This window comes from Uloborus diversus, chromosome 7, assembly GCF_026930045.1.
Source record: "Uloborus diversus isolate 005 chromosome 7, Udiv.v.3.1, whole genome shotgun sequence".
Classification (NCBI taxonomy): domain Eukaryota; kingdom Metazoa; phylum Arthropoda; class Arachnida; order Araneae; family Uloboridae; genus Uloborus; species Uloborus diversus.
In genome coordinates, this window is record NC_072737.1 from 167,119,267 (window position 1) to 167,135,601 (window position 16,335).

General features: G+C 32.4%; 1 protein-coding gene across 1 annotated transcript in view; it reads left to right on the forward strand.

Annotated features, from left to right (window-relative positions):
• LOC129226290 (meckelin-like) overlaps positions 1–16,335 on the forward strand; it is a 94,438-nt gene that overhangs the window by 10,571 nt on the left and 67,532 nt on the right. Inside the window, exons 5-11 of the mRNA XM_054860893.1 lie at positions 1,799–1,859; positions 1,956–2,024; positions 3,205–3,270; positions 3,388–3,518; positions 3,922–4,030; positions 6,318–6,404; positions 9,836–9,901. Coding sequence (XP_054716868.1) covers positions 1,799–1,859; positions 1,956–2,024; positions 3,205–3,270; positions 3,388–3,518; positions 3,922–4,030; positions 6,318–6,404; positions 9,836–9,901 — 589 coding nt within the window. The remainder of the gene's footprint in view (positions 1–1,798; positions 1,860–1,955; positions 2,025–3,204; positions 3,271–3,387; positions 3,519–3,921; positions 4,031–6,317; positions 6,405–9,835; positions 9,902–16,335) is intronic.

Here is a 16,335-nt window from a genome sequence, read left to right on the forward strand (position 1 = left end):
TATAAACAACCAACATATCTTAGTATCTATATACACAACATACAAGTGCAACCTCAATATTTTGATTCGCTCAGATAGAGATAAAAATACAGTCGAACCTTGGTGAACCGCCAATCTTAATGATGGGACGAAAGGTGACGAAAGTCCAGGGTGGCAGTTTAACAAGTTTTCTCCAATCCTGCGCAAATGCATGTTTTCATGAAAAGATATTTGAAAACATGTATTTTCCTTTCCAAATAAACTTTGAAAAATAGTAGCATTGTTTTTCCTGCAGTTTTTTTATATAGAATTATAAGCAATAAATGGATGGCTTGCGGCTTGATTTTTAGTCTAAAACACCCAAATTAAAATTTTTACTGTGCATGTTCAACATTGCTTTCTACATCTTTATAGAATGAAGCAAAAGGACAGGATGTTACAGGATTATGGTACAAACTCTCGCTTGCTGAAGTTTGCCTACAATATCAATTGCATGTTAAATCTTAACCCCCCCCCCCGACTCGTCCGAAACAGAAGAGGGGGTAAATAATAAATGCTTTCTTAGCAGTGTATGTGAAAATAAAATATTGAATGGGGGAGGGAGAGCTGATAAGATCAAGTGTAAAAAATCTTGAAAAATGATGGATACAATGCAACTTCTAGGCTCTAAGTGCAGCAGGGGGCAGATTAAACAGAAAAAGAGATGAAAAAGTTGGGCACTTTCACCTGGTGGCTAATCTAGGTGCATCTGTATGTGGGGGCATTAGTGGCAGATGGTTGTGACATTTCATGATTTCCCTCTGTGCCTTGTCATGGATATTCACTCTCCTAAATAACTTCTCTTCAAGTTTGAGTTATGTCCCACTCTTTAAATACGCCCTTGACCCGTTCCAAACTCTTAAAGTGCCCCGCCCGCTTAAATATGCTGTTGCCCCCAAACTTCCAAAGTGCTCCTCCCTGGAGCAAAAGTTCTGAAAGAAACACTGCTCGAGTGTGCTGTAGAGAGTGGCTTTTCGAGTTTTCAAAGGTTTTAAATATTTTAAGCAATCCCCCCTTGCACCCTTAATGGTACAATGAACAAATCTTTGTATTTGAAAACTGGTTTAGGTCAATTAACTTTTTTTGCACAGCTGAAGAAATATGTACATTATACTAAGTATTTATGGTTTCATGTTTGAATTAGTATTTGATTTTCAAACGTAAATGTTATTCAAGTAGCTATCCCACAAAGCAATCGCTGAAAGTATTGTAGCCAAAATAATGAAGTATTTGAAATATTCTGCCATGGAAAGGTAAAGCACAGCAACTGCATTTTTCTTTTTCATTCTTTTGCATTTTTGCCATCTATTAAACTTTAAGCTTTGTTGTAGAAGCTTGTTTATTTGGTTTCTGCAGAGAGTAAAGCACGAGAAAAGCATCAAATTCCAACATTTCAATATTGTCAGTATGGAACCAAATATCTCAAACTCATTTACGCAGACAAGGAGCGCGCATATAGGGGGAAATTAGAACTTCCTTGTTTTTAGTATTTTTTTCTTTGCAAAAATGTGAAAATATTTCTTCTCCAGGCATTTATTGAATAAGTAATTAAAAATGTCCAATTTTAATGACTCTAATATGTCCTGAAAGTGGTTTTCATGGGGAAAATAGCATGCTAAACCATGGTTAGAATATCTGAGCCCCTCCCCCTTATAATTTTGCATATGGGCGCCCATGTATGCAGATATTGCGCTGTACCTTCCCAAGACAATATTAAGGGTTAGCTATAATGATTTAAATTGTTGTGTTTTGAAGTAATAAGTACTTTTTCTTTTCTTAGGTATAGTGTTTGCTCAAACCTCAATTCTGTTAATGCCAAGTATTGTGCACAGATAAATATGGTGATTTTTGAACCGTTTCTTTAGAATTCTCTTCTTGATATTTAGTAAATTTTTAAAATCTCTAATGCTAACATTATTTTTTTTACTCAATACTAGATTTATTCTGGAGGTTTTTGCTTGCCAACTGTCCATTCAGAGACATCATTAGTTACCATAAAATTTCAGGTAAGAATCCTTTATATATGGTGCTTGGTATAAAAAAATTTTTTTCTCTATTTTTCAGAAATAAAAGCAACTTAAAAGATCTTTTGCTTGTACTTTTTAATTCAGCATTTAAAAAAATGTATTCATTTTATTTTTATGAAAACTTATTTAAAAGTATGTTATAGGAAAAAGATGAAAAATGCAGTTAAACTTATTGGTTAATTTAGCATGACTCACATTAAAATTTCAGAAGTTTTCCAGTGAAACTGTTCTATTACTTTTAGATTTAAAAAGAACTTCCAACATTATTATATTTTTTTAATAGAGATTAAAATAACAGACTAGAAATTATTTGTATATTTTCAAGTATTGTGTATAAAAATGCTGTAGGGCTCCTCTTGCATTGATGAAGAGATCAATGCTTGAATAATCTACACTTATTTAATTTTTGAGTAAATTTTCATGGAATTGTTTAATTACCTGAAGTTGCGAATGCAGAGTCCCTTGTGATGAAGGCTCTTTCACTTTTCAGACATTTCGTATATGAGCCAGCCATTTCTTTCGCTCAAAATGACAATACTCAAAATGGTTTCATGCTAAGGGGCCATTCCACGGAAAAGCGAAATTTTTTACTCTGCACGCAACAGCTCATTTATTTCATTAAAAATAACATTTTAGAAGGTTAATGAACAAAATTTTGGTGTGTTTAAGTAATCACAAATGTATGCGGGATTTCTCTAGCAAAAAGTTTTCTTCATTATCTTTTAAAGTTATTAACTTTTTACAGAAATGTATGAACTGTCGCATGTGGGACAAAATGGCAGCTTTTTCTTAGAATGGCTCTTAATATTAAGGAGTTAACAAGTTCCAATGCACAAATTACACTGCACAGTAAAAAAAAAAACCTTCAACATGGTTCTGATACCATTCTGGCTGATTCTTGTGTAAAATGACGCCCTAAATCCAAATACAACCCCAGTTTTTCCTCATCACATCCCACTTTTTGGAAAAAGTTCCCCTTGCAATTATTTTTTCTACAGTATTAAGTTGGAAGTTTATGTGAAATACTTATCATTTCGTTTGATGCTTACAATGTTGATGCTTCAATTTATCTTCTTTTGAAATTCAGTTTTTTAAAAAATTTCTTCTAATTGCAATAATGTTGGTAATAAACGCTCAATTTACATTCAACTTTTCACAGAATGGAGAAACTGTACAGTCCGCTTTCTTAAAAGCACATCTGAATGCTGCTCTTTCCAACTGCAAGGTATACTGATATCTATCCCCCTTTCTATTATTGTCTTACTTTAACGTTTTTGATACATAAATCAAAAGTGTTTATAAAAGTAATTTTATTTATTTATTATTATTATTTTTTTTGAAGGAAAATAATGACACTGCTTGTCAAGTTCTTGCAAATATGTGTGTTATGCTCATGTATAAATTCAGCATCGAAAATAATGCTTGCTCCGAGTTTCGGAAGTTGGCTGACAAGCGTTTGGAGGAGTGTCCTAAGTAAAATACTTCGTTTATTTACTTTATTTGAAAATGTATTTTATCCTTTCCCTTTTCTAAAACTTTCAAGATTTTTGATTAGAATGCAAAATATTTATTTCTGTGCAAATTAAGTTGAGTCTTTTTTTTTACTTTCTTCTATATATAATATATAGAAGAAAGTTTTTGCAAATTTTCGAATTTCGAATTTTTACAGATTCGAATGTTTTGAGGTGTGCTGAGTCTATTTCGACCATTTTTGGTTCATTATCAAACATCTCAATAATTTTCTATTAAACAACTCGTTTTGTGTATTTTTTCACTTCCTTTTGAAACTGCACCTGAATGATGTATGCTAAGATATTAATAATTCCTTGTTGAAAAAAAAAAGCCAGTAGTTGTATTGAATAAAGTGCTTTTGTAGGCAAAAGTTATGGTTGTATTATATTGGTGAAACCATTCATGGGAATGCAGTGAAAGAACTGAACAGAGGAAATGTTCCAAACGTATTTGCACCATATCCTGCATTAGAAGTAAGTTCAGTGTACACAGTGTATAATGTGTAATATGTTATTAATAATGTGAAAATATGTTATTTTACATTCATATGTACAGGGGTCGAAGTGGTCCTTTATATCCTATATTTCCTATACTTTCAAAAAAAGTATGAAAATCGTCCTATATTTCCTATATTCCTGTTTTTTTATCCAATTTATTTCTTTAAAACAACAGTAAATTATCTGACTTCCAATTTTTTGCCGAAAGTACGTGTGCAAACGAATTTCAAATTAAAAAACGCAACTCACTAAATCCTGCAACAGGCATCTTCTCTCATTGGCTACAGCAATATGACGTCACTGTAGCGGGTGGAGTTTCGAGAACGAATTCTAAAGTTGGTTTTAGAATTTTGCGTTTGGCAACAGCAGTTTGTTATGTTTTCTAGCGTGGTTTTTTTCGGTTTTTGTTTTCGCGGGTATATTTTTGTGTTCAGTGCATTTTCTGATCGGAATGTTCTAATAATCTTTTTGCATTCTTTTCTTTTTGTGGAATTTTATAGAACAAAATATCTATATATTTGTGCTACAAAGCATTGGTTATTTCCTGTTAGTTCTCAACACAAAGACGGTTTTCATTTATTTATATAAGCTATGTTTGTGACACTTCTATCCCTGCAAAAATTGTGAGTTGCTGTGTTAATCATCAATAAATTTAACTTTTTTTTTTGTCTACAAAGTACACTTTTTTCAAAAATTATTCTTTCAACTACAGTAAAGTCATATCAGGTGTAAGTTATAATTTTGTTTGAGGGCTTTTTTTTTTAACAAAATCATTGATAAGAATAAATAAATAATATGTATGTATTATTTCTTTTTTCATAACGAAACTATTCATTTAATGTGTCCTATATTTGTCCAATATTTTTTGTGAAAAATGTCCTATATGTGACAAGTCGATCACTTCTACCCCTGTATCTACAGGCATCCCTCGTATAACACGATACTTGGTACAACACGGTTTTAATATTACACGGTACCAAATTTGCTATTAATATAAGTTTTCTTATTAACGGATACTTCATGTTTTTGATATAATACAAAAGTTATGTTTAAAAATGATGAAATTTTGTTTAATACATTCTGTTAATATTTGATAATAACTCTAATAAGTTTTTACTTTGTTTTTATGAAATTCGGTTTCAATATAACATGATACACATCCCTTGATTCGTACTTTAAGTCTCATATAACACGGTTTCAATACAACACATACATATTAACATGAGTTTTAATATGTACATAATTAATTGGTGTAAAAAATAAGTGAAAAAAAAATATTTATCAAAAAGTCTTGTATAACACTGTTTTGATATTACACAAAACGAATTAACCATGTTATACAAGGGACGCCTGTATTTTGTATGTTTCAAGTTTTGTAGTTTTCATGATATTCTTAATTTTCTTGATCTTTACTAATAATAAAGCTGAAAGTCTGTCTGTCCGGAGGATGTCTGGATGTCTGTAGGATGTCTGTGACGCGCATAGCGCCTAAACCGTTCAGCCAATTTTCATGAAATTTGGCACAAAATTAGTATGTAGCATGGAGATGTGCACCTTGAAGCGATTTTTTGAAAATTCGATGTGGTTCTTTTTCTATTCCAATTTTAAGAAAAAAAAACATAAGATGGACGAGTAAATTACGAAATTATCATAACGTGGAACCGTAACATTGGCACAAGCCAATTGGCGAGAAAATTCACCATACATTATTTCTAAATATACAGGCAAACCAAAAGACCTTTTGATTTTTCTATTACGGGCAAAGCCGTGCGGGTATCACTAGTAAATAATATTTTGTCTTGATTTTTAGCATATTGTCCTGATATTCCTGATTTAAAAAAATATATATGTATATGCTTCATTTCCATCTCAACTAAAACGCAGTTGTGCGAATTCTGCAGCAACCCCCAAAAGGGCAATTGATTCTCAGAATTTTTTCCATTTAATTACTAATTTTCGATTTTGCCTAATTCTAGCAGTTTGGAGGACAATGCACTGTTTGACTTCATAACAATACAATTGCTATTTGCGGTCACAATATAAAAAATGTGGTTGTATATAAAAATAGCAGTTGCAGCAATGCAACTGCTATTTACTTTGTAACATGACTTGCTGCATTTGACTTGCATTGCATTCGTTGCTTTCTTCCAAATAATTTTTGAGTTGGAGAGTATCCTGTATTAATTAATATTGTTCTACAATTTCTTATATTGCTATAATTTATCTATCAAGTAATACTTTGTCTTGTTTTCTCTAAATTTAGGCATCCAAGCTCCATATTTATGCTATGAAGTATGCTTTAAATGGGACATTTATTGGGATAAGTAAATTAACTAGTGATGATATTAATGTAAGTTTTCTTTGAACTTTGTAATTCTTTAGCAGTTTATAAATGTTTTAAGCGTGTGTTATGTTAATTTCCTATTCTTAATCATGCAGATTTTATTACTCTTCCTTGTGCATGTTATTTTTCATAACAGTACAGTCGAACCTCCATAGATCGAACTTCCACATATCAAAATTTTCTATATATCGAAATCCCAGCAAATTTTTATGTTCATTACATCGAAAAATTGTTTCTATATATCAAAAAAATCTCTATATATCGAAACAAAAAATTCGAGACATTCGTAGGTTTTTTTTTTTTTCCACTTTAGACTGTTTGTCTCCTGAAAAATGAAGTTTAGCGGAGAAAGTTATGATCACTAAAGGTTGTTACGAAACTCATAAGGAATCTGGGGTTCAGGGGTGTGTAGATAGTGTCATTGTTCCATTCTGGAGTTCTTAAATACCCTCAAGTTTATTTCAAATCTTAGTTGTAACCAGTAACACTGTAAAATCAGTTTCAAGCTATCCCTTTTGTCTGTTGATTATCATTCCTAGTATTTTTAGCTTCAGTAAAAATCATTCAAGTTAAGCTGATTAATTTTTTACTTTTCTCTTGATTATATTGTCAAAACGAAAATCCACTAATGTTGCGATCAAGTTGAATTCCCGAATATTGAAGGTGTATGAAGGCGCAAAAATGTAATTTCTGTTAAATTTTTAGTTATTAACTTTCATTTAATCCGATGCTTGTTTAAATTAGAAATTGGGTTTCATGCACGAAAATTAGTTTTAAATCGAAATTTCTATACATCGAATTTTTTTCCGGCAATTTGCTACTACAATATATGGAGGTCCGACTGTATTAATTTATTTTAAATAGAAATTCATAAGCAGAACTCAATATGCCCAATGTGTTCTGTTATTTCAGAATTTCGTATTGATCTAGTAGTGGATAAAACAGAGATTTGAATGTTCTGACAAAGTTTCACTTCATGCCATGAAAACCTGCTGTTTTTCTGTTGAAAAGGGATTTATTCTCCTCCCCCCCCCCCTAAAATTCGTTGTTTCTGAAAACAAAAGTACATTGCATTAAATGATATGTAGTTTAGTATATCATCATTTTACTCTTTCCTCTTACTTTTTAAGTGCTCATGCATTTTCTGCAAACTTTTAAGAGCACCTAGAATTGATATTTCTTTTTTGAGCAATCACGATTGCTTATTGTTCTCATTTGACCGTTTTTGGTGTCTGTGCCTTTTTCAACTTGGACCAGAAGCCTCTGCAGCACCACCGCCCACCGTCCTCTGCTGGCGACGCGGCGTGGCTGCTCCGGGTTTGAGCTATCCGCTTCTCCTGGTCGGAGGCGTCCATGTCCTACACACACGCATGTTCACACACATACACACACACGGCTTCACACACGTACACTCACACACGCCTACGTGCATACACACAGATGTACGCACACACACAAGCCTACACACTTACACGACTATACCCACGTAACCACCCAGGAGGAGAGGCAGGCTTGGTTTGAGGGGACAGGAGCCGTTTCTAGAAACAATAACTCCAATCAGTAGGGTCCTGTCTCAGTTCGTGATTGCGAAAAACATAATTTGAATTCAAAATTTCAGAAATTAATTTTCTTTTTTTTTTAAAATTTTGATTTAGTTCTTTTATTTATTTAACTAATTAATGTGCACAGTTTTCAAGGACTAAAAATACCTGAATATTTGAAGGTCTCGGGGCGGAAATGTGACAAGCCACTAGAAGTTACTTTTCAGTCAAAATTTTTGTTTCTCATAACTAAAATTGAAATAAACATGACAATGAATTGTGTCACTTGGAGGAAAACATATCTAGTTTTAGTATTGCGGAACATAGAATGTGTAATACCTTTGAAAAATTCTACAAATATTTTTTTTAAAGTTGGAAATTGGCCTACTGAAAATTCACATGTGGTATATCACATTCTTGCCCTGAGCCTTTCATTTGTTTTTTGCTCATGGGAAGTTTTACTTTGTGCTTTCAATATTTCTTTCTAAAGTAGCAAACTGCATTTTTGTGCTAACAAACTGAAATAACACTGTTTCTCCAAGGCATTTCCTCCGCAAGGCATTGCTGTTGGGTTATTTATTATGATTGTGTGCTCTCATTCTTGTTATTCTCTTTGTCAATTTCCGCTTAAGTGTATTTTAATCTCTGTTTTGGTTTTAATGTTTTCTAAACATACAAAATAAATAAATTAAGAATAATAATAATAGGTCCGAGGAAGAGTCACACTGCATTCACTGTTCAAAAAGTTTTTTCATTTTTGGTCTCCTATTTAAAAAAAAACCTTTTTTTGCTTGTCAACACCTAATTTTTCACCAATGACAGTGTTTTATATGAAAATGCACAAAAATGTGCTGTAGAATAAGGAGAGAGCAAGAGTGTTTTAATTAAATGACAACTTTAAAAAAAAAAAGTAAAGTACTCTTGCTTAGAACTTTCTTATCTTAAATGCCAGCATGCATTTAAGATAAGAAGGATGTGAAATCCCATTACACTACTACAAAGTTGCATATCAGGACTAATTCAGTTGTTTGGAAAGTTGTGTTCATTTGACTTAGTTGTGTTACTGTAATGTTATGGTTTAAAATGCCAAAATCCCTGTATATATTTATTGTTGTTCATTTATGTATTTATTTTTTTCCCCGCTTAGAAAACTTGAATTTTGCCGCTTGAACCATTTGTATCCAAATTGATACAAATTTTATTAAATAGTTAATTTTTTTTCCATTTTGTTTTTAAAGAATTATCTTTTTATCAATTATAATTGCTTAATTTAGAATAAATTAGTGTTAATTTGAATGAAATTATTACCTAATAATGTATTTGCTCAGAAAATGTTTATTTATCATCTTTTGGAGTTTAGTATTTTATTCTTGAAGTGCTTTTTAAAAAGAATATGAACCTGTTCTTTTTTTATTTGTGTCCAAATTTATGTTAGTATTTTTAAAGAACAACTTTTTTGAGATATGCTGTAGCTTGTGTTGCTTAGATGGCATAAAATAAATAATTTTATCATTATTTTCTTGAACTCTTCCGTTAAAGCAGTTGTTTCAAAGTGCTTAAAGAGGTGCCAAATTGATTTTTTTCCAGCTGAAGGAGGTGGGGAGGTTGGGGGAGAAATGGATATGAAAGAGAGAGAGGAAGAGATTTTAATTGTAATGCTCAATTTTTTTAACTGACTCCAAAAAGACTGAATTCAGTAAAAGTTATGTATTTTATTTTCATTTATTTATTGTGAAGGGTAATTGTTTATTAGTTTGCACTATAATTAATATTTTATATTTATGTTTTATAATAAGATTAATAGGAGAAAAAAATTCTGACAAAGATTTTAATTTTAGCTAGTTATTTTTTCCATTTTTAATGTTTGAGTGAAACTATGCTTCTTTTTATTCTTAGTTGTGTCCAGAAGCTGGCATGCATGAAGATCTACCCTTCATTTTCGGTACTCATGTTGAAAGAACTGTATGCATGATCTTTTATTATTAGTGTTGTGTTTTGTTGTAGAAAATTGTATGATTCTGGAATTAATGTACAGTACCTGGATGACCGAGCCTTGCTCGGCTTTAAAAGAATTATTCTTTGTCAACTCGTGTTTTTCTAAGGTTCAATGCTTTTTCAAATATACTCGAAAAGCATCACGTTAACGAAATATTAAGGTTCTCGATGCTTCCTAGCAACAAGAGATATACATGTAAACACTTCATCAGCATTATAATCATTTCAGCTATAAGAAGCCAAAATAAAATAAGACGGACAAGCAATAGTTTTGATTTAAAAAAAAAGCCTTACATCCACTTACATAGTGCATTTGAATTTGTTTTTAGCCAAGTGTGATTGAAATGAGCCAAAGTGGCTAATATCATCCAAGCCTGGCAACCCTAAGCAAGTTTAAAATTTTACAGCTAGAAGAAACAAATTTTCATTGTTATGGTTGCAAATCGTCCGTCTTATGTGTCAATTCAAAATTTTTTTTTAAGGCTTAACTCAATTAGACTTTATATTAAAAAAACTCTTTTATGTAAAAAATCGCATTTTTACAGAAAAAACGCTGTTGTAGATGAACTTAAAATGCTAAACTACAATTAAATCCAAAATTTCATCCAAATCGTTAGAGCCGTTTTCGAGATACGAAATATATACATACCCACAAGAATTGCTCGTTTAAAGATATAAGATACACTATATGACCAAAAGTATTGGGACACTTTTAAAAATTCACATTTTTAAGGATATCTCAAGAAATACAAGACCAATTGCTTCATAACTTTTGACACGTAACAGGTATGCTCCAGCTGTCAATTTCCTATAAAAATTATATCGCCCTTGCGTTTCTTCAGTAACAAATTGAGGAAAACAAAAATGTTTTTTGGTCATCATTCATCGTAAATAGCTGAGAATAGGCTGTAAATTTCAGAAATAAGTTAGTTTACTACGTGCCATCATGTTTCATACTTTTGAGAAGTTATCACCGATATTCACGAAAATATAAGCTTTTCTTTCAAAACTACAAATTCTATTTTATTTTTGGATCATAACACGCAAAGTTTTTCATGAAAGCTTATGAAACTTTCAGAAAATGTTACAGCATACAAGAAAAGTATAACACTAATTAGGAAAATGCCTCCATTTTAATTCTTGGGGAAATTCCTAAAAAGCTAAAAAGTGTTTTTGAATAATAGAACTTGTTTTTGTATTTAACTTGGTAAAGTATCCCACTCTCCCCAACTGACGTACGCGAATGTTTACCCCTCTGTGTCTAAAGAACCATCAGTAACTCACGTGTTTACCGGCGGAAGCTGTACGACGTCGCAGAGTAAGTGTTGAGTAACAGGTTGCTGATGTGAAAAATAGTTTTAAATGTTTTCACGGTTGAAAATCTCAGAGTTGAGACGTAGTTTCCATCAGTTCATGAAAATTAAGCTATGTGTTATGTAGTTATGTAGGTTTTAGCAGTGACCATAAAAGGTCTGTTTTTTCACTTGCTTTTTCTCTTTTTCATCTGTACAGCTGCTGCAATTGGTTGGTTGTTTTGGGTGCTGAGATTGCACCGGGGAGCTTAGTGCTCTTGTTTTTTTTTCCACCTTGAGGAAGTGGAAGTGATATATTTAAGAAATGTGAGGAAATAGTTGGTCAACCCTGCTATATGAGCAAGGATTCTAAACCTTTATTTTATGTACTTCAGAGGTCAATTTTTAAGATTTAGTTGAAAGGTTAAAGTGCTTGAGTTAGACATATCAGTACAGTTTGAAAGACCGGACTAGATGATGTGAAAGTAGCCGTAGGTGCGTTTGGAAGGTCTTTGACTGATCTCGGTGTCTGGCCGAACTGGATGTCTGCATGAACAGGTTCTTTAGCAGATGGAATGGTACCTGGAATATAATATAAGGAATGGGCTACTATGGGAAGCAAGCATGTTTGCTGTCCCGGATGGGAATGCATTTATCAACTGTTCAGTTTTTCCAACAAGCAGATGTGACCTTCGTAGTTTTCTGCCAGCCTGTTGTGAGGATTAACCTGTGGTATAAAATTTGAGTTTTCTACTAGGACTTTTCCCGTGGTTTGGCAAGTACTTAAGTTATGGACTGGTTTAGAACTTTTACGATACTTTTGAACTGTTTATTAGAAAACTTTAAAAGGGGGGAGGGTGGCTATTTTTTGTCAATTGTTTTGAAATATTTTATTTATTTTATTTACACATGTTATTTTCTGTTTTTTTTTTACACTTGTATTTTGTTAAATAATTTGTTATTTATTTGTTAAAAATATGAGTGTATTCTTTTCTCTTGGGCAGACCACACGGACTCATTTTCAGTTGACTTGCATTTAAAACCTGCTTTTAGTTCTTCAAACTCCAGGTTCTAACTTAGCTATCAGAATAGGCCATCATAATTTATAACTTTCACCATCTAATACCCAACTAGATTCCTCAATTTATAAAAAAAATTCCAATTCAATGTCTCAAAAGTTTAGAAAGTTATCAGCAAACTAATGAGCTGAATTTGAATGACTCTTGGATAGGCTAAGAATCGCTATGACCCCCCCCCCCCCACCCCTTGTATCCGTCACTGTAAAATATATGGTTTTATCTTATTATACAGTGAAACCTCCGAGTAGCGGACAGTCAAGGGACTAGAAGTTTTGTCCGTTATTGGGAGGTGTCCGCTATTAGGAGGAACTACTTAATTTACCTTTTTCAAAATGGGCTGTTGTTCCCTTTGTAGAGCACAATCGAAACAATTGCGAAAGGTTTACTACATTTTATGTCAGGGCCGTGTCCAAAGGGAGGGTTTTGGGGGTTAAACCCCTCTCACTGGAGAAAACATAATAAAAAAACCAAAGAAAAGTGCACATTTGACTTAAAAATAACTTTAAGGTTAAAGTTTGTATACAGCATTAAAAACAAAAAAACATCCTATTTGAAGTTTCCAAGCAATTTTTTTCTTTTTTCTAGTTTGTCTGAAAATAAGTCGTGAAAATGCTTCTACTCCAGATTCCCTCCCTCCCTCACTGTGCCAATGAAATTACGGAGCATCTCAAATTTTGTGTTCAGATCTTCAGTTTTGCTGAATTTCCAGAAAATGCCCCTGAATAACTAACATCATTTAAGTTACGTCCAAAAATCGCTTAAACGTGTTTTTGGATTTGTTTCAGTTTTTAAAGGTCCTAAGGTTACCAAATATCGTCACCTCAGAACAACAGTAGGATATCTTAATGTTGTTTCTTGGATTAGACGTCTTATGGTTGCTCTGAGGTGACAATTTGGTCTTAAAATCACATTTTAAAGATTCCAATTTCTGATAAAATTTGGGCAGGGGCCCTGGAATCGCCTTTCTTAAATATCATCAAAAATTCGTTTTTTTTTAAACAAAACTTACAAAAAATTTAAGTGGAATAACATGAACACCTCCTCCTAATATCTTAGAGTGCAGCTTATGTTTTTGGGGTTTTCAGTTTGAAAAAAATTCCACGGGACAGCCCCGGAATCCCTTTCTTGTAAAAATCTTCAAATGCTAATTTGGAACTTTAATTTCAAAAATTTGAAAGGGGGAGGAGAAATTGATTTCTATCTATTTTTCAAGGGAAAAAGTGACCGGGAGAGTTCCTGAGCTCCATTCCTTACCCTAATGTCAATAAATATGGCCTATAATCACGTTTTAAGTCTTTAATTTCGACAAAATCCCCGAAAATAGAAATATAAGATTCCATTTTTGATTCTAAGAATTTCATAATTTTTCTGTAGGAGAATCCCCGGCTCTCCCTTATCAGATTGGATTCAATGTGTCCCCTTTTAAACGACTTTCTAATTGCACCACCGTTCCGAACTCATAATTTTAAATAATTATTGAAGTAAATATATATTTTTTAACTGTATAAATTTGATCCGGATAAACAGAGGCCGAATAAAAACTAGGCTCTACTGTACATAAAATGCAATAATAGAATCAGTAATATTACTTAAGACCACATCTTCTGGGAAATCGGACCCCCTTCCCCCCAAAACCCCTCTCTTTATGAAATTCTGGACACGGGCCTGTTTTACGTCAAGTGTAATTAATCTGTTTTTTCTTAATAAACGTATACTGACAGCACACACTTGTCTTAAAAAGCATTTAATCAATTAAAGTAATCAATTAAAACAGTTTGACATCTCTTTTTTGCATTACCAACGACCGCGATTCGGTGGAGCAACCCCCCCCTCCCCCCACACACGTTTTATGGTTAATTTATTTATTTTATCTCGAGTATTGCATAATTGACAGTTGCCAATATGACCTTGAATATGGGCAAATCTTTTTCACGTCTAAAACTTAAACAACCCAACGAAACCACGGCGCCATAAAGCCGACTACTACCGGCGCCGGTCTGCTCAATTGCATCTCCCGAGAGCCCCAGTTAGAAAAAGCGCCCAGTTTCCTCTTTTTTATCTTAACTTTTAAATAGTTATTGTGTACAAAATTCAGTAAAATCTTAAGAAAAACGTATGTTAATTGTTAGACTGACATCAGTTTTCACTTATCTGCTTCAATACTCTCAAAACTAGCCGTTACAAAATTATGACTTTTATTTTCTTTTTCATTTTTTGCTGCACGCAAAAAGTACCATGCCTTTTAGTTCTTTTTTTTTCTGCCCCCAACTTTTAAGCCCCAATCGCTGCCTCTGCCCATTAGCACCCTTTTAATTCCAAGAAACAGTGATAAGGAAACGGGGGGGGGGGGATATCAGTTGTGGAGGATGAAAAGTTTTGTAAGGCAAGCAGTTACTAAGATATTCTGTAAAAAGAAAAAAAAAACGGAAGTGCTACGATCGCAAGGGAAATTTTTCGTGAAATAACTGTCCGTTATTCGGAGTGTCCGTTATTCAGAGTGAACTACATGGAATGGCCTATATTGAGGGACTGGGACTTGCAAAAATGTCCGTTAATTAGAGGTGTCCGTTATTCGGGAGTGTCCGTTAAGGGAGGTTTCACTGTATTTCATTAAAAATAAATAAAATTAAATTTCATTCTAATTTCAACCTTGAAATTAAGTTGTTACTTTATTAACGAAACTTATTTAATAACTGAATGGTTTCTATTTTTTTCATTGTTTTTGGAAACAGTTGAATAGTGGAAATATGTTAGCTTTAAAACTATTATTTTTCGTTGTTTTCAGCAACCAAAAGTAAAACACAGGCATTATGACAGAGAAAGTAAGCTAAGAAATAAATCTTTAAAAAATCACAATGAGCAGAAGAATTTCAATTAAATATTAAAATCTAAAGGTTTATTACTATTACAGTAAACTCCCGATTATCCGCGGAATTGGGTGGCACAAGTGCCGCGGATAATAAAAATCGCGGATAACCGCAAAAAGACTAAAATGGGGGACAAATCAGGTAAAAATTGTACTATCTCAAATTCTTAACTGTATTGATGCATAACACTTTCTGCAAACAGTGAAAATATATATAGAGTACAGTACAAATGTTTTATATTTTTGCACAACCGAACTTAACATCAATAACAAACAAGTGTATGTACGATGAAGAACGCACAAAAAAAAAAGTAATAATAATAATAAAATTAAATCAAATCAATCAATCAAGCAAAAAAAACTGAGTGTAAATTTACAATTTTTCAAAAAAAAAAAAAAACAGCCACTGGTATTAGCTTTTTACAGCGAAAATACATGTTCGTGATTGTTGATTGATTCGCGGATAAACCGCTCACAGATAATCGTTAGTCTACTGTATTAAGTTAAAAACTTTTGCAGGTCACTAAATTTAAATCAAATAAATAAATTCTGATGCGTTAAAGTCACTTAAAAACGCCTACAATGAAAACCATTGAGTTTTTAGGACTAATAAATGAAATGTTGTTGGAAACATTTTGCTCACATAAATAGATATATACTTCCTTCAACTGGTAAGCAACAGTGACTTCATTTTTTTTTCTATTTTACTACAGCCTTATTGTACAATGTACAACCTTCCTACTTATTTCGGTTCCACTGAAAATAAATTTCGAAAAGAATGCCAAGTTCTAACATTTGACTGGTGTTTGTATGGAAGCAAAACCACATTTCTTCAAATATTTCAAAAACTCATTTTTGTTGATACTGTAGTTCACCTGCCCATGGCTATATAAATAAATTGTTTATTTATTTCAATTTACTAAAGATCAATATTTTAATTTATAATTTAAAATTTTGAGCTAAAATATATTTCACTCACAAATGGATACTTCAATTCTTTACTTCTTTGAAGAAAGAAAAATAGATGAATAAATAAAATGCATTGATTAACTTTATAAATGTTTTGAGCAATGAAAATAGTGTTTTACAAAGTTTAAATTACACATTACTTTAATTGATTATTATTTTTGTTTCACGACTTGCAAATTATAAATACCTTGCTTG